Source organism: Fukomys damarensis, unplaced genomic scaffold (genome assembly GCF_012274545.1).
Source record: "Fukomys damarensis isolate Sample0158 unplaced genomic scaffold, DMR_v1.0_HiC HiC_scaffold_5, whole genome shotgun sequence".
Taxonomy (NCBI): domain Eukaryota; kingdom Metazoa; phylum Chordata; class Mammalia; order Rodentia; family Bathyergidae; genus Fukomys; species Fukomys damarensis.
The window spans coordinates 20,084,314-20,102,157 of record NW_022900917.1 but is presented as its reverse complement, the minus strand read 5'-3'; the positions used below and the strand labels follow the sequence as shown (position 1 = coordinate 20,102,157).

The window sequence follows — 17,844 nt, the reverse complement described above, 5'->3', positions numbered from 1 at the left end:
TGTGTGTGTGTGTGTGTGTGTGTGTGTAATATATATGCGTACATGAATTAGCCAAAGTTTCCATCAGATCACAGGATCAGTGCTTAATTACAAGCCATGCTCTCGCTCATCCGCAACTGGGTGCAAGCCATCGGTAATCTTGTTGGAGAGGAATAAGCCCTGTAGTCACAAGACCAAGTTCTAGTTAGCAACTGGAATGTTGGAACCTAACGTTAAAACTTAAGTCTTTCCATGCCGTTTTTACCTTTAAGTTCCACTCACCTCCTCAGGCATGTTGGGCATGTTTAAAGAACCTGGTACTTGGAATATAGCTCAAAGATAACTGAGAAAGTAAACTGCATTTATGTGCTTGGTTCCCATTAAGTGGCCATTTTCAGGAGTTCAGTTTTACTTTGTGGTAAAAAGAAAACTTCATCAACAAACCTGTTTGATAAAGTATTATTTGTAGAACACATTTGGTGGGGCTTAATCCTTTTTCCCCCTTGGAATTCCTAAAGGCTCTTATTCTATTTACCTACTGCTTGCTGTTGGTGAATATCTGTGAGTTGTTAATGAGTGTGAAGCTTTGAAAATTGATGATTACATGTAAGAAAATGTCTTAAGACAATCATGGTTGTATGCTTTCTGCCTCTAAATTACTGAGAGTGTCAGCAGTTACTCCTGTATGTACCCTTAAGGACAGTGCACCGAGCATTGTGAGGTAAAGCGGTGTCCCTGACATGGGCGGCCCAAGTTCTTCTGCTGTGAGAGCCTTTTACTTCTCCCACTTCCTGATCGAAAGCTGGATATACAAGCTGTCTTTGTTTTCTACCTTTTTCTCCTCACAAGCTCTTAAGAAGAAAACATTTTTAAATACATGTTTGACATAAAAATGTATTTGTGTAACTTTAGTACTTTCCAAAATCGAAGGTGAAATGCATAAAAAAAATTTGGCTGTCTGAGTTTTTAGCAGGGCAATTTACTTTTTTAAATACCAGAAATCCAGTTTGTACATGCTAATATTAGGCCTGCTATACTGAAGTTTTTCCTGCCAACTTACCTCCCACAAGTTAAATTGCGTACTGTAAAATTTAATCTAACATCTAAAGCTGTTAAAATAGTGATTGATGAACATTCCCCACTGAAGTCCCCCCTCAAAAAACAGCTAACGTCTCTCTGATATTTTAAAGTTTGTTACTTTAATTCATTTAGAAAAAAATCTTTAGGACAACTACATTTTTATATTCCATGTCTATGCACACTGGGCGTTCATTTAGGACTATAAGAAAAGCCATGCAATGCCAGGTGTGGTAGCTCCCAGCATTTGGGAGGCTGTGGAAGAAAGATTGCTGTGAGTTCAAGGCCAGCCTAGGATACATAGGTGAGACCCTGTCTCAAAAAGAAAAAAGAGGGCCGGGAATTTGGGAATTTAGCTCAGTGGCACTGCTCCTGCATTGCAAGTGCGAGGTCCTGAGTTCAATCCCCAGTACCAAAAAAAAAAAAAAAAAAAAAAAAAGAAAGAAAGAAAAAAGAAAAGCCATGGTTTTATTTGAGGAATGCCCAAATCTCAACCTAATCTCTTTGGTTGACAAAAATTTCTACCTTTCTTTGTTTTTAAGCAGAATAAAATCCTACGATATATGTTTGTCTTATGCATTTACATATATTATGCTGTTAGCAGGTATAATATGAACATGTATAGATTACATAAAATGTATGTGATCCAGCCAGGGATTTAGCTCAGTGGTGCCACCGCCTGCCTCGCAAGTGCAAGGTCTCAAGTTTGATCCCCAGTACCAAAAAAAAAAAAAGTTTAAGAGCCTGTCCTATAATGAATTGCTCACAGAATGTGAGCACAGACCATATAATTTTTTATACTTAGGCATCTTAATGTGTACTATTGGTCTTTCTAAAGTCTCTTTAATGCCAAAGGTCATAATTTAAAACTTTATGAATATCTCACTTCTAATACAGTGTTGGCAAGTATGAAAGAAGTTGAGCATAAGATCATTCTGTTGGTCTTTGTCCTATGTACACCCCTCACTCGTCTGACCACCTCACTTGCCTCTGATGACGTGTAGACACTCTTAGGCGCAAAATGCGGTGGGGTGTCCTGGAAATTTTCATGTAAAAAAGTTACTCTTCATTTTCGCTACTTGGAAAACCAGGTGGTTCTTGGCAATGAAACATAAAGTCTGGGTCCCCAGCTCAGTCAGCTTGTCAGTTAGCTCTGTTTTGCGCAGATGGTCTGATCGACTTGTGTTCGGTCTCACTTATGAAAGGTGGCTGGCAACTGCCCCAACTCAAGGGGGAAGATGTTGAATCACAAGAAAAAAGACCCCTGCCCACCATAGGGCTAGAGAGCGAAACCCTGGGCCTGTTGCACGCTGAACGTGTGCTTTACCACTTAGCTGCACATCCAGCCCCTCCTTGCCCCCATTCCCTAATCTGTGCTAGCCTTTTATCTGCTGACTCTTGGGAAGACCTGTGCATCTATTTCTTTAGGGCTATTTCCAAGGTGGATTTTTTTTCCAGGCCTGAAGATACAGATTAGCTTCCAAGCCCATCTTCTGGATGGCCTTTAGGTGAGAATAAGGCAGAGCTCATCTATTTATTCCCTGTACTTATTAACTTTGGTGCAAAGTGTGCTTTGGCGTAATCCCTGGTAGAGTGTTTTACCATAACCTTTTCCACATCATGCTGTACTACAGGGATAACATCTATGTAAGTGAAAGAGAGTTGCTTGGGATGGTATGAAGGGTTGTGATGGTCTTTACCTTTAAAATACTTAGCTGCAGCAGTGATGTGACTGCTTTAGAGCCAGCTCATATGCGTCAGCTACTACAAATGCATCTCAAAGACTCTCTCTCTGCTCATTTAGGCCTGTCTCCTCCCTCCTACACATTCCCAGCTCCAGCAGCTGTTATTCCTACGGAAGCTGCCATTTATCAGCCCTCTGTGCTTTTGAATCCACGGGCGCTGCCACCTTCCACAGCCTACTACCCGGCCGGCACTCAGCTCTTCATGAATTACACAGCCTACTATCCCAGGTAAGGCCCTGAAGGAAGTCGAAGCAGGGGATAAGCACAAAGGACTCCTTTGATGGCTGTTGCTCTCGCCCACAAAAGAAGATTGTCTGCCTCACTGAAGGCTAACGAGGCCTCGGCTTCTCTGACCAAGATGGTTGTTTCGAAACAAACTGAACAAAGTGTGTTTTTTAACCATATAGGAGCAACATAATGTTCTAGTTACCTAAGTATACAGCTTCCCTTTCTACTCCTCATACTGTAGGTCCCTGAGTGAGTAGCACTGTAATGCTCGTGATAGGGTGGCAAAAGCATGGGAAGGAATCACAAAGCAAAAACCCATAATGGGGACAGCTGTATTTTTAAGTTGCATGACCTCACGTCAACTCACGATAAATAAAAACTGTCTCTTTAAGCTGGGTGCAGTGGCACACACCTGTAATCCCAGCTACAGGAGGCCGAGGCAGGAGGATTACAAGTCTGAGGGCAGCCTGAATAACAAGATCTTGTCTCAAAATGAGGGGAGGGTAGAGAGATACTAGGGGTACAGCTCAGTGATGGAGCACTTGTGTATCATGTGCGAGGCCTTGGGTTCAATCCCCAGTACATGCTGCAAAAACAAAGTAAGTCACAAAAATTTTAGCTTTAAGTTTTCAAGGGCTTACCTTCTTTTGCTCTTAAATCTACTGTAAAAGGGCTGGGGATTTAGTTCAGGGGCATCATGATGCCTGCCTTGCAAGTGCAAGGTCCTAAGTTTGATCCCCAGTACCAAAACAAACAAACAAACAAAATATTTACTATAAATAAATCCAGAGTTAAATTACTTGGTACTTTCTTATATTGTACATCTTGTGTTTGTTTTAGTTACATTCAATTACCTGGGTGGTAGCAGGATGTGAAGGCGAGAACGTTATTTCTTCTAACTGGAGGAAATCACACAACATTTTGGGATCTTACAAAATGATGGGATTGACCAAATTTTTGGAGTCCCTTTTGGGTCTGATTGCTTCTGACTGAGTTGGATGTACAAGAAATGACCTACTTCTCTGTTTTTTTTCTTTTAATTTTTGTTATGTTATGTTTTGTTTTGTTTTTTTGGTACCAGGGATTGAACTTGGGACCTTGTGCTTGTGAGGCAGGCAGTGGAACCATTGAGCTAAATCTCGGCCCTTTAAAAAAATTTTTTTAACTGTCTTTGCCAGTAACCAGTTCACTTTATTAACATGCCTCCAGAATTTTACTTTAGTATAAGCAGTGTTGCTCAAAAATTTCAAAACTGAGCAACAACAGCAACAGAAAACCCCATTCATTCATTAACTCACTCACTCACTCACTCATTTATTTGTTTGTTTGTTTGTTTGTTTTCTTCAGACAGGGTCTGGTCTCACTACATAGTTGAGACTGACCTGAAACTCACTATGTAGCCCAGGCTGGTCTCCAACTCACATTCATTCATTCATTCATTCATTCATTTATTTGTTTGTTTATTTCTTTGTTTTTTTGAGACAGGGTCTCACTATGTAGTTGAGACTGACCTGGAACTCACTATGAAGCCCAGGCTGATCTCGAACTCACACTGATCCTCCTGCCTCAGCCTCCCGAGTGCTGGGATTACAGGCTTGCACCACCACGCCTGGCTCAAAAACCCCATTTATACCAAGCCTTATTTTTTTTTCTATTTAGACTAAATATTTTATTCCTAGTTTTTCACTGTCACTGCTACTGAAACTGTTCCTTATTCCACTGGGGAGGAAGGCTAGGAGGGAAACGTGACACGTGTCAGCGGGCGGGGGAGTGTGGGCTTGCAGACACAGGAGTGACTGACAGAGCACGGAGCCACCCCAGTCGTCACCCAGACCTCGGGACAGCAGGGAAGGTCTCTGTCCACTCGCGCTGTGCCCACTGCACATGGTCCTCCCGAGTCCTGGGACGAGAGGGCACCTTTAGGGGAATGAGACGGAGCCTTTAGTGGAAGCCCCAGGATGGAAGGAACTGACGTGTATAGGTTAATTGCTTGTGTAAATCTGGGCTCCTGCCTATAGATTAATTTTTTTCAACTGTAGTGTAAAAGATTACAATGTACCCAGTAGTAGGTAGGGAAGCAGAGTGAGTAGAGTTCTGCTTTAAGGGGCCTAGGGGTGGGTGGGATAAATCACAATTTTTTTAAAGTTCTGATTAGTGCACCCTCACTCCAGAAATGACCCTTATTACCAGTGTGATGATGGTGGGTGGGTTCTGAAAGAGGACTGTCCACTTCTTCCTTACTGTTTTTAAACAAGAAGGGTGCGATTTCCTTCATTCTTGTAACTTTTTTTATAGTGTCCCCAAACGAAAATACATCATAATTTAATGATTTATTTATTTCTTGACAGCTAAACTTCTTTTGTGTGGTGGTGGTAATAATGGAGATTGAACCTTTGTTCTAGCTACATCCCCAGGCTTTTTAAAATTTTTTATGTTGCGATGGAGTCTCACTAAATTGCCTGGGCTGGGCACAAATTTGTGAGCCTCCTGCCTCCCAGACTTCTGAGATTACAGGCATGCACCACTACGCCTGGGTACATCTCAACTTTTAACTTTTCCCCACTAAGCACAGCTCATATTGGCCTTTCCATACTTGATTTTATTTCTATAGGGTGATTTCACAGAAGTAACATTTTCAAACTGAATGCCATGTGCATTACATTTATACTAAAACTACTTTTTTGGAGGCGGTCATGGGTTGAACCCAGGGACGTGTCCATACCCCACCCCTCCCACCCCTTTCTTTAAATTATTTTTGTTTTGAGACATTTATTTTTGTTTTGTGGCTAAGTTACCACATTGTCCAGCCTAGGCTCAAACTCAAGATCCTCCTACCTCAGCCTCTGAGTACTGGGAGTTATAGGGATGAACTGCCATGACCCTTTAAACTGATATTTTTGAATTGACTTTGTTTTGTTTTGGTACTGGGGATTGAACTTGTGAAAAGGGATTTTGGTAAGTTGCCCAGGCTGGCCTTGAACTCAAGATCCTAGGTAAATGACTCAAGTGTATTTCTGTGTGTTCTCTGATACATAGAAGAGTGACATGGCACACTGTAGGCTGAAGAAGGAATATTTTTCAGAGAAGCTTAGAGTTTGTCATTTTTTTTTAGAGTGCTATAGTTTTCAGAATAAAGGTCTTTGATTACCTACATTAGATTGGTTTCTAGGTATCTCAGTTTTTGGATACTATTGTGAAAGGAGTGGTTTCTCCAGTTCCTCTTTCAGTGAGTCTGTTATTCATGTACAGGAAGGCTATTAATGTTTGTATGTTGACCTAGCTACTCTACTGAATTTGGCTATTAAATCTAGAAGACTTTTGGTGGAGTTCTTGGGGCCTTCTATGGAGAGTATCATGTCATCTGCAAATAATGACAATTTGATTTCTTCCTTTCCTCTTATTTTTTGGTACTGGGGATCGAACTTAGGACCTTGTGCTTGTCAGGCAGATATGGGGCCACTGAGCTACATCCCCAGCCCTCCTTCCTATCTTTATTACTTCTTTCTCTTGACTAATTGCTATGGCTGTGTTTTTTGGTGGTTTTTTTGTTTGTTTTTGTTTTTTTGAGACAGGGTCTCACTATGTAGTTCAGACTGATCTGGAACTCACTATGTAGCCCAGGCTGGTCTAGAACTCACAGCGATCCTCCTGCCTCAGCCTCCTGAGTGCTTGGATTATAGGCGTTCACCCACCATGCCCAGCTTTGGCTGTGATTTTTTTAAAATTGAATTTTCATTTTATTTAAAACATTTCTTAGGACCAGGGATTTAGCTCAATGATGCTGTTGCCTGCCTCTCCTGCACAAGGACACAAGTTCAATCCCCAGTACCAAAAAAACCAATAAAACATTTCTTATTTATTTGGTCACTGGGGGTTGAACCTAGAGCCTTGCGTATGCTAAAATGTGCTCTGCCCAGTCCTTATATTAACATTTTAAATTTCCTCCATATTTCTTTATTTTGGGTACTGAGGATTGAACCTAGACCTTTGCACTGAACTACATCCCCAGCTCTTTTAAATTTAATTTTTTAAAATCTTGAGACAAATTCTCACTAGGTACCAGGTTGGGCTCAAACTCACAGTCCTGCCCCAGCCTCCCCAGATTACATTACACGTGTGTACTACTACACTTGGCAAATTTCTTCCCTTTTATTTGGTACCAGGGATTGAAGTTGGGTCCTTATGCTTCTGAGGCAGCTGGCGGAACCACTGAGCTAAATCCCTGGCCAGCCCCTCTCCCATGTTTTAAAATAAAATATGTGAGTTTAAATCAGAGTAATTCAATGAAATGTTCACATTAATGGATGTGTGTTCACCTCAAAGCGATGTGTTTATTACAGCATTCACATGGTGATATACTTTGTAGGTTTCCGAAAAGTAGTTATTTTAAGCTTTTTTTTTTCCTTTTCTTTTCTTTTCTTTTCTTTTTTTTTTTGAGCCAAGATCTTGCTGTATATTTGAGGCTGTCCTGGTATTCACAGCAACCTTCCAACCTTCCTGCTTCAGCCTCCCAAGTGCTGGATTTACAGGAATGTACCATCACATCTGGCAGCTTTCTAATTAATTTAACTGTTTTAAACCTTCAGTTTAAGTGAGCAAACTGCACCTTCTGCGTGTGATGTATGGGGAATATTATGGCCAGTAACCCATGGCCTTTGGTGCATGACAGTGGCCAACACATCTTTCCACCTGGAGGTGGATACAGGGCCTTTGTCTCTATTTGATCTATTTTTGGTTTGTTCGTACATTGGGAGATGAGCTCAGTAGTTTCAGTGCTCTGGGAAAGTAAGTGTTTGTTGTCATGAGGATTTAGCTTACCTGGTGAACCAAAGAGCAGCGTATTATTTTGTCATTAAATGAGTTCTTAGGGGCCTAAGAGCACCCTTAAGAGCAAGTGAAATAAGTCACATGCCATTTCCTTTTCTCCTTATGGACTCCTGCCAACCCTTGGAAGGGATTCCCCTTCCCCAGGGACCCATGCCTTAGCCAGGACCCAAAAACTAGGAGGGGTCAGCTATGCCTGTCCACTGTGTCTGCTGCTGCAGACCTGGAGAGAGCACGCGTTTGCTCCTTCACCGCATGAAGTCCTGACTTTTGTCGTCTTCTCCCCACCCCAGTACCAGAGTTTGAAAACAGGACCTTGTACTTGCAAGGCAGTTGAGGTGCCATTGAGCGAGATCCCTGGCCCTGTCTCTTTCTCTGTTTTTGGCAGTACTGGATATTGGATCCAGGACAGTCAGATTGGCTATATCCTCAGCCTTTTTCCGTTTTTATTTTGATGCAGAGTCTTACAAAGTTGCCTTGGTTGGGCTCAAACTTGCAATCCTTCTGGCTCATCCTCTCAGAGGACTGAGATAATAGGTTTGCACCACTGTGCCTGCCTTCAACAGCTTTTCTTTCTTAGAAGAGAATATTCTTTGCATCCTGGCAAGGTGATGTGCGCACCTGTAATCTCGGCACTCTGGAAGGCTGAGGCAGAAGGATCATAAATTCAAACCCAGCTTGAGCAACTTAGCAAAATCCGTGTGAAGATAAAAATGAAGAAGGGCTGGGGGTATAGCTGTGTGTGAAGGCCTGGGCTTACTCCCTAGTACCATCCCACACCCCCAATCTGTGCGCCACAGCGGTAGAACATTGAGAAACTCAGTGATTCTTCCAGAAAGGATCAGCGTAAATGTCTTGCATCACTCACTTTGAGAGAGTGCTGCTGGTGGTAACAGGCACCCTCGCGAGTGAACACAGGGAACGAGCAAGGTCGCACTTTATGTGAGTGATGCTTTCTGTGCCTGCTCGTGTGAAAGGCTTCTACTATAGGAAAATATTTTCTTTCTTGGAACAACCCATTTCTTCTCAGATCACCTTGTTTTTCACCTAAGCAGTGAAACTGTTGTAGTGTTGGTATAGTTACTTTTGCAATCTTTGCTTTGCTGTTCAGGGTTACTGTATCTTGTCCTAGAATCTTTGTCATGGATGGAAGAATACCAAGCCTCTGGAAGACTCCTCCATTCAGACTGAGAACACTTAATCTTCCAGCTTAATGTTTTGAATTGAAAGTTTTATTGGCACGAGTATCTATTCACGCAGCACTTTGACAAATGACCCAGAGAAAGCCCATTTACACTTTTGCCTAGTTTATCCCAATGGTAATTTTGGCGACCAGTTTACATTGTAATTTCCATATTACAGTTTTCTAATGGGACCCAGCTAAAAAGATAAGTCTTGTGGGGCCAGGGATTTGGCTCAACGGTTCCACTGCCTGCCTTGCAAATGCAAGGGCCTGAGTTCAATCCCTGGTACCAAAAAAAAAAAAAAAAAAAAAAAAAAAAAAAAAGATAAGTCTTGTATTTCTGTGTAGTATGTTTTGTTTTTGTAGTTTGGGTTTTTGTTTTATTGTTGTTTTTTTTCAATATTAGGGATTGAATCTAGGGCCTTTACATCTCCAGCTCTTGTGGGGTTTTTTGTTTGTTTGTTTGTTTGTTTTTTGACACAAGATTTCACTAAGTTGCCCAAACTGAGCTCAAATTTAGACCTCCAACCTCAGACTCCCAGAGTGCTAGGATTGCCGGTGTGCTCTGCCTTGTGTCCCTTAACTTGCTTCTTGTTTTGTTTGTTTTGTTTTGGTACCAGGATTGCTTTGTTTGGTACCAGGGATTGGTACCTTTTCTTGCAAGGCTGCTGAGCTAAATCCCCAGCTAGGTACCACTGTATTTAGGGGAACTCAATTCTTGGAACAAGATTATTTTACTTGCTTCCAGTTGTTTTTATATTTATGGGTTAAACTTTTTCCAAGTAGTACATGCTTATGCCTGGAGAAGATCGGTACGGTATTTAAGGAGAACAGACAGACATCCAGGACCCAGGATGGTAGTTAGTCTGGAAAGAATGCTGAAAAGTTAACTTTCTTGATATTGTTGATTTCAGACGAAATTTTAAAGTAGGAAATCCTCATATGAAATTTGGCCTCAGTCAAATTTCACACTGGCAATTCTACAGCAGTATTTCTCCAGTGACTTCAATACGTGGTCTTTGTAGCATTTGGGGTGTTGGCCAAATGTTAATGAAAATATTCCGTGCTGTCCTTTTTTTTTACAAAGCAAAGAAATCAGATTTTTTTCTGCAGAACTTTTCAGGCCATTTCATGTGACGATGTGTTGTCACTTGTCCTAAGGGGACAACACTGTTCTCTCATCTTCTCTCTTTTGGAGTGGCTTTATTTTGTACCAGGGATCGAATTCCTCAGGACCTTGTGCTTAGGAGGCAGACGGTGGCACCACTGGGCTAAATCCCTGGCCTGGGTGGCTTTCGGAGACAGGGTTCCACTGTGTAGTTCAGCAGACTGGCCTTGAACTCACTATGTAGCCCAAGCTGGCCTAATACTTGGCAGTAATCTCCTGCCTCAGCCTCCTGAGTGCTAGGAATATAGGCCTGCACCACCATGCTCAGTTTTCATCCTTTTAAAATCTATTTTCTGCAAGGCAGATAATGTGTGGATCTTTTCAAAAATACAACAGCTGGAGATTTAGCTCAGTGGTTCCACTGCCTGCCTTCCAAGCATAAGGGTCCTGAGTTGGATCCCTGGTACCCCCCAAAAAAGAAAGTGGCAAGTTCTCAAATTATGAGTAATCATCATAGTGACTTTTATTTTGGAAGGTCATCTGATATCATCAGTGTTACCAATATTTGACAGTCTGTAATTATGAAATAAGGAAGGCAGCTATGGGAAGCTTGCTTTTAAGAGTTTATGTATGCCAGGCATGGTGGCATGATCTCAGCACTTGGGAGGCTGAGGCAGGAGGATCTCTGTGGGTTCGAGACCAGCCTGGGCAACATGCTGAGTTCCAGGTCAGTCTCAACTACATAGTGAGACCCTGTCTCCAAAGAAAAAAAGAATTTATTATATCAGCCATGCTCATGTTGGTGGGGGCATCCTGGCCTCCTATTGTGTGTGTGTGTGTGTGTGTGTGTGTGTGTGTATACACATCCATCCATCCATCCATCTCCTTCCTTGTTCTATAAATGCTTTAGTGACATTAGGGCACACCATTAATTATAAAATCCAATGATATAGATTAGGATCTGGGAGGGAATATAGTTTAGGAGTAAATATCTGGATAGTTTGGCAATAGAATCTTGGGCAGTGAAGTCACTACTGGCATAATTCTAGTGGGCTGTGAGCCGATAAAGCAAAGGCAGCCTATCCCGCAGAACTCAGCATTGCAAAGGAAAAGAGGTCAGAGTTTCTTAGGGAAATAGAATGTTTCTGGCTGTTGTGTTTGTGAAGGTTTTAACCTCCGTGTGTGGTGGGGCCTGCAGTCCCGCGTGAGGGACGTGTGGGCCAGCACCTGCATTCTTTCACCCAGGTTTCATCCAGCCGTGTGAGTGGCGGCAGGGCCCCCCCAGAAGGAGCGTGGTGGCGGGAGTGGGGCCTTCCTGTGGGCACTCCTGCACCCGTCTGGATGCACGCCCTTGGGAAAGCCTCTCTTGTGTTTCCTTTTTACCCTCATTTCCTCAACTGCGGGTCCCCCCCCAACACACACGCACGCACGCACGGTTCCCTGCCCAGCTCAAGTTGTCTCTTGTTTGTTTACTTGCTGTTCTACTCTCTCCAACACTGGAGCATCTGACCGTCTCATTCCTTTATAATGCTGCCAATTCTTAACTTTTGGACTGAGTAGAAGCTATATCATTGACACTATGCACACGTGAGACATTAATATGCTGGGACTTGAGGATCTAAACTTAACTAAAGATATCTGCAGGTAAGAGCCTGACAGTTACTGATAGTTGAACCTGAACAGTTACTGAGATTGTGTGTTTGTGTGTGTAGGGGGCATTGGGATTGAACCCAGAGGTGCGGTACTGCTATGCTTCCATCCCCAGTATATTTTTTTATTTTTTATGTTTTTGAGAAATGGGAAGTTCTTGCTAAGTTGCCCAGGCAGGACTAGAACTTGTGATCTTTCTGCCTCAGCCGCTCTTCACTACTGGGTTACAGGTACACTCTGCTCTATCTACCCTGCTGATAGTGTTTTTACTATTATTATTGTTGTTGTTGTTGTTATTGGAGATGGTGGACGTATAATGCAATATTTGAAGCATTCTGCTTTATCTTATTTTATTTTTTCTTTTTGTTTTTGTTTTTTTGAGACAGGGTCTCACTATGTAGTTGAGACTGACCTGGAACTCACTATGTAGCCCAGGTTGGTCTCGAACTCACAGTGATCCTCCTGCCTCGGCCTCCTGATTGCTGGGATTACAGGCGTGTGCCACCATGCCCGGCCTGCTTTCTTTTAAAATTGACCTATTTTAAGTGTTTAGTGATGTTTAGTGTATTTACAGAAGTGTCCTCATAATTTTAGAAAAGTTTTACCATATGAATTTTAGATGCATCTAACTTTAGAATATTCTATCACCTCACAAAGATCCTTGTGCCCCTTAGGGAAACTCATTTGTGGGGCTGGAGTTATTGCTAGAGAGCTTTGCTAGCCTGAGTTTGATTCCCTATGCTGCAAAAAAGAGCAGGTGAGGAGGTTACTGCTACTAGGAACGTCTGCATTTAAGATTCTGTGGGTATAGGTTTTCAGTGTTCTTGGGTAGGCAAGTAGAGGTAGAATTGGTAGATCACATATTAACTCTGTTTAACCTTGAGGAAGTACCAAATCGTTTTCCACATTGGTATCACCATTTTACATTTCTACCAACATGAGAGTTGTGATTTCTCTATACCCTCTCTAGTTCCTTTGTTGTTGTTGTTTTGTTTTTGGTACCAGGGTTCAAACTCTGGACCTTAAACTTGCAAGGCAGGTGCAGTGCCACTGAGCTAATCCCCAGCGCTCCCTCTCTAGTTTTTATGCTTTTATCAGTTTAGCAATTTTCATGGCTGTTGATTTATGGGTTTGATTTGTATTTCCTTAGTGACTATTGATTTTGATTTTGAACATTTTAAAATTAGATTTTTTTCAGTTGTAAAATTTCTTTTTCACATATTCTAGATAGAGGGCATTTATGTGAGTTACAAATGTTTTTCGTGGATTCTTGGTTTTTTTAAAAATGTACTTTAAAACAATATTTTGGGGGTAGGGACATAGCTCAGTAGAAAACTGTAAAGCCCGCAGTTTGATCCCCAGCATCTCAAAAAGAAGTTTGAGAAAGTTAATTTATTTCTTCTTTTCTCATCTGTACTTATCTAACCCTAGCTCATAAAGATTTACTGCTGTGCTTTCTGGAGAATGCTTTGTAGTTGTTTAGCTCTTACGTTTAATTATGTGATTGAATCTGAGTTAATTTCTTGCATGAAAAGTTCACCCTTTGCTCTGTGGGTCTTTCACTATTCAGCACCATTTGTGGGGCTGGCAGTCAAACTCGGCCTCACACATGCTAAGAACACTCTGCCCCTGAGCTTCATAACTTACTGAAAACAGTTTTTTTCTGTATTGATTGTGTTGGAAAACTTGTCATAAACTAATTGTCCAGAAGTGCAAGTCTCTTCCTTTTTGTCTGAGTTCTGTTCCCATGGTTGTATGCCTATCTTTATGCTGGTAGCTTAACTTTGTTTTCCTAGTACATACTGGGGATTGAAGACAGGGTCTTCACACTGAGCTATACCTCCAGACTTTTTTTTTTTTAGGCAGGGAATCTGTAAACCCCTGTGTTTCCCAGGCTGGATCGAAACTTGGGTCTGAACCTGCCTTAGCCTCTCAGATTGCTGCAATGTCATGTGTTCAGTAACATACCCAGCCTTGAAGTCTTCTCTTCTTTTTTGTTTTTTGAGACAGGGTCTCACTGTGTACCCCAAGCTGGTCTCAAACTCACAGTGATCCTCCTGCCTCAGCCTCCCCAGTGGTGGGATTACAGGTGTGCTCCGCCACACCCGGCTCTTCTCTCTCTCTCTCTTTCTTTTTTTTTTTTTTTTTTTTTTTTTGGTACTGGGGATTGAACTCAGGATCTTGTGCTTGCGATGCAGGTGGTGGCATCACTGAGCTAAATCCCCAGCAAAGTCTTGATTATTGCAGCTCGGTAGGAAATTTTGAATTTGGGCAAAGTTTTCTTACTTTGTTTTTGTTTTAAGAGAATTTTAATTGTCCTGTGTCCTATGCATTTCCCGTGTACAATTTTTACAAAAGCCTTTCATCCTCTCCCCCTCCCCCCAGGTGCTGAAGTTTGAACCCAGGGCTTTGTGAATATTAGGCAGGTGTTTGAGCCAGTTGCAATTTTGGTAGATACTGTATAAATCTATACATCATTTTGGGGTGTGTGATCATTTTAGCAATATAGTCTCTTTGTGAACGTAAGCTTTTAAAACTGTTTATCAATTTTTTTTTCTTTTTTGGGGTTTTTTTTTTTCAGCTTTAATTGAGTTTATTGGTACATTTTAGGGATACAATATTTACATTCATTGTTGGGATCTTGTACCTCTACATGGCAGGTCTTGATTCTCATTTTTTCCCCTAACCCCTGCCCTCCCTTCACCCCTCACTTTTTTGGTTTTTTTGAGACAGGGTCTCATTATGTAGTTGAGAGTGACCTGGAACTCACTATGTAGACCAGGCTGGTCTTGAACTCACAGTGATCCTCCTGCCTCAGCCTCCCGAGTGCTGGGATCACAGGCATGCACCACCACTCCCGGCCTTTTTTCAATTTCAGTGTATGTCTTGCATCTTCATTAAATTTTTCCCCAGATATGTTCTTTTTGTTTTTCTGAATGGGATTTTTTATTTTTTCACCTGTAGTAATTGAACTCACGACCTTGCACTTGCCAGGCAGGTGCAATGCCTCTGAGCTACATCACTGGCTCCTGGAATCATTTTCTTGATTTCAGTTTTTGTTGTAGTATATAGGGATGCAATTGATCTTGTATCTTGTAAAGTTGCTCACCAGTTTAGTAGTTCTTAATAAATTCCTTTCATTTTCTACATACAAGTTCATGTTTGTCTTTATCTTGTCACTTTTATTCTATGTGACTCATTTTTGCTCATTCTTATTTTAGTAATCCACAGAAATGATTGGAATTTAAAATATAGGTTGGTGATAAACTTATTTTTGTGCCCTGTCAGGTTTATATACAGCTTGCTTACTTTTCCTTGTGGTTCCTTGTATACCACAGATAATCATAGTATGAAAAATAAGTGTAGTGCAGTGGCAGAGTGCTTACCTAGCATTCCTAAGGTCCTAGGTTTGGTCCTGAGTTTTGTCTGTAGCGCTGGAAAAAAAGAAAAGAAAAAAAAAAAAGTATTGGAATCCAAGTTGTGTTTAAGCTTCATTAGACTAAGTGCTACCTTAACAGCAGAAAATAATTGTTCTTCTAACCTTAAATTTTTAGTTGGATTTACCAAAAGACTTCCAACTTAATTTAAGGTCTTTAGGCAGAGGTAATAGATCATGCCAAGAGAAGAAGGCTCTCTTCTCTCCAAAAAGAAAAAGATTCTGTTAGGATAGTACCATGAGCGGCACTGTTAGTGTAAGGAGAATGGTACAGAAATGACCTGACTTTTGTATGTATGAATGTATTTTTTTTCCCCAGTATAGAGGATTGAATACAGGGCTTTTGCACTGAGTTACATCCCCAGCCCTTTTTATTTTTGATTTTGAGATAGGTTTTTGCTAAATTGCTCTGGTGGGACTCAAGTTTGTAATGCTTCTAGCTCAGGCTCCTGTAGGGCTGGGATTATAGCCATGCCGGGCTGCCCTTTTTTTTTTTTTGGTAGTGAGGATCGAATTCAGGACCTTGCACTTGCCAGGCAGGCACTGTGCCACTGAGCTAAGTCCCTGGCCTTGCCTTTCGTATCTTGTATGGAAAAAATCCAAGTAGTAATGAATTTGTGGATCGGTGTTGTTCTTTTTGTATTAAACTTATCAGGTATTGGACGTGAGCAAATACAATCTTTCAATGGTGGTTGTACAGGAAAAAAACACTTAACCAGAAGTTGAGAAATCTGGGTAGGTTCTTCTGGTTTGGCCAAGAGCTAACTGGTTTTATACCCAATTGGGAAATTGCCTTTTCTTTTTTCTTTTCTTTTCTTTTTTTTTGGTGTCGCTGAAGATTGATCACAGAGCTCATGCATGATAGGAAATTAGCATGCATGCTAGACTATTACTTAAGTCTTAATTTCTGTTTCCTCCTCTGCAAAAATTAAGAAATAGAGCTGAATGATGGTCAGAGTCCCACTGAGACCAAAAACCCAGCAGCATTCTCTCTGTCTTTAGTCTCACGTTGGTACAGCAGTTAATCTGGAGTCTAAAACAGTGGTCTTCAGCCTTGCTTCCTTTGCCATCACTTGGATTGTTTTAAAATACTTTGCTACATTAATGTATGACTTTGGCAGTCTTTCAGTTTGATTTTTAATTTGTTAGAGAAGATTCATCATAGAGTAGGCTTAAAAAAAAAAAAACCCATGATTCTAATTTGCAAAGTTGAGGTCCCTTGCTTTAAAGACTTAAAAGGTAACATTTTCTGGCTCCTGTTATTTTATAAATGATGAAATACAATGATGGCAGTGAGAATAGCAAGAAAGAGAGAAAATGTCATAGCTTTTTTTCCTCTCTCTCTCTCTGTGCGGTACTGGGGATTGAACCCAAGCTTTGTGCTTGTTAGGCGAGAGCGCTGTTACCCAGCTGTACCCTCATTCCTGTTAATCCATTTTGTGGGTGAATTTGATACATCAGCCACTGCGTCTGAAGTACAGTCTCGTAAAACTGCCAAGATGCTCATCATCCTCGCATAGCAAATGAAGAAAGCGAGTTCAGATTTATGAAGTGAGTTGTGCGAGGTCACTGTGCTAGTGAGAGGTGGAGTCCGACTGAGGCACGCGTGACCGCTAGCGTCCCTCCTAAGCCAGCGGTGGACGGATGCTCTCCAGAGCCTCGGTGCCTGGCACTCTGTGTTCATTCGTCTGCAAAATGGAACATTCGACCCCAGTTGCAGAAGCGTTAATACCAAGAACCAACAAATGGGAGCATAACGGCTCGGAAAGGTTGGCGGGACGGGAAACCAGCAGAGTGAGGAAACAATGTACAGCATGGGAGGGAAATTTCGCCAGGTACTCATCGGGCGGGGGACTAATATCTGGAATCTGTATAAAGAACTCAGAACCAACTCTCCAGTTTGAAACCCCAGTTAAAGATGGACGTTTTCAATGAGCAGGCAGGCCCTGTGCAAAGGGCCCATGAATAGGAGAAGCTGTTCAACATCACTGGCCATTTGGGACATGCAAGTTGAAGCAACACTGAGATTCCCCTTACTGCATAGAGAATGGTTATCTTCAAGAAAGCAAATTACAGGTGCTGGATAGACTGGGGAAAAGGCAACTCTTTGTTGTCGGAGCGTAGACTGGTGCGACCTCTATGGAAATGAGGGAGACGGAAGATGGAGGTTCTGTTTTCCCTGGTCATTCCCCTTCCTGAGAGTGAGCCCTGCGAGCCTGTGTTTACAGTGGCCCCGCCTGTAATAGTTTATAACAGGTCTTGACAGCAGCGGATGTGTCCATCAACCGATGCGGAAATGTGGTTTGTATACAATGGAGCGCTACTGTCTCGTGAAAGCTAAAACTTGACTCCTTTGTGGGAAAATGGATGCACCTTGAGACTGTAGCGTTAAGCGAAGTAAATCAGGGACACGAGCTTAAATATGTCATGGTTTCTCTTACTTGAGAAACGCAACATATAAGGTGCAAAATAAGCGACAACAGAAAAAAGAGGAAGAACGTCGTACTCTGGCATGACCAGTGTATCTAAAGGTGTACCTTGTCGGGGATTTAGCTCAGCGGTTCGGTGTCCTGCCTTGCAAGCACACGGACCCGAGTTCAATCCCCGGTACCAA

General features: G+C 41.9%; 1 protein-coding gene across 1 annotated transcript in view; it reads left to right on the top strand.

Annotated features, from left to right (window-relative positions):
* Nucleotides 1-17,844, top strand: part of Esrp1 (epithelial splicing regulatory protein 1) — a 67,582-nt gene that overhangs the window by 34,210 nt on the left and 15,528 nt on the right. Inside the window, exon 12 of the mRNA XM_019206819.1 lies at nucleotides 2,861-3,029. Coding sequence (XP_019062364.1) covers nucleotides 2,861-3,029 — 169 coding nt within the window. The remainder of the gene's footprint in view (nucleotides 1-2,860; nucleotides 3,030-17,844) is intronic.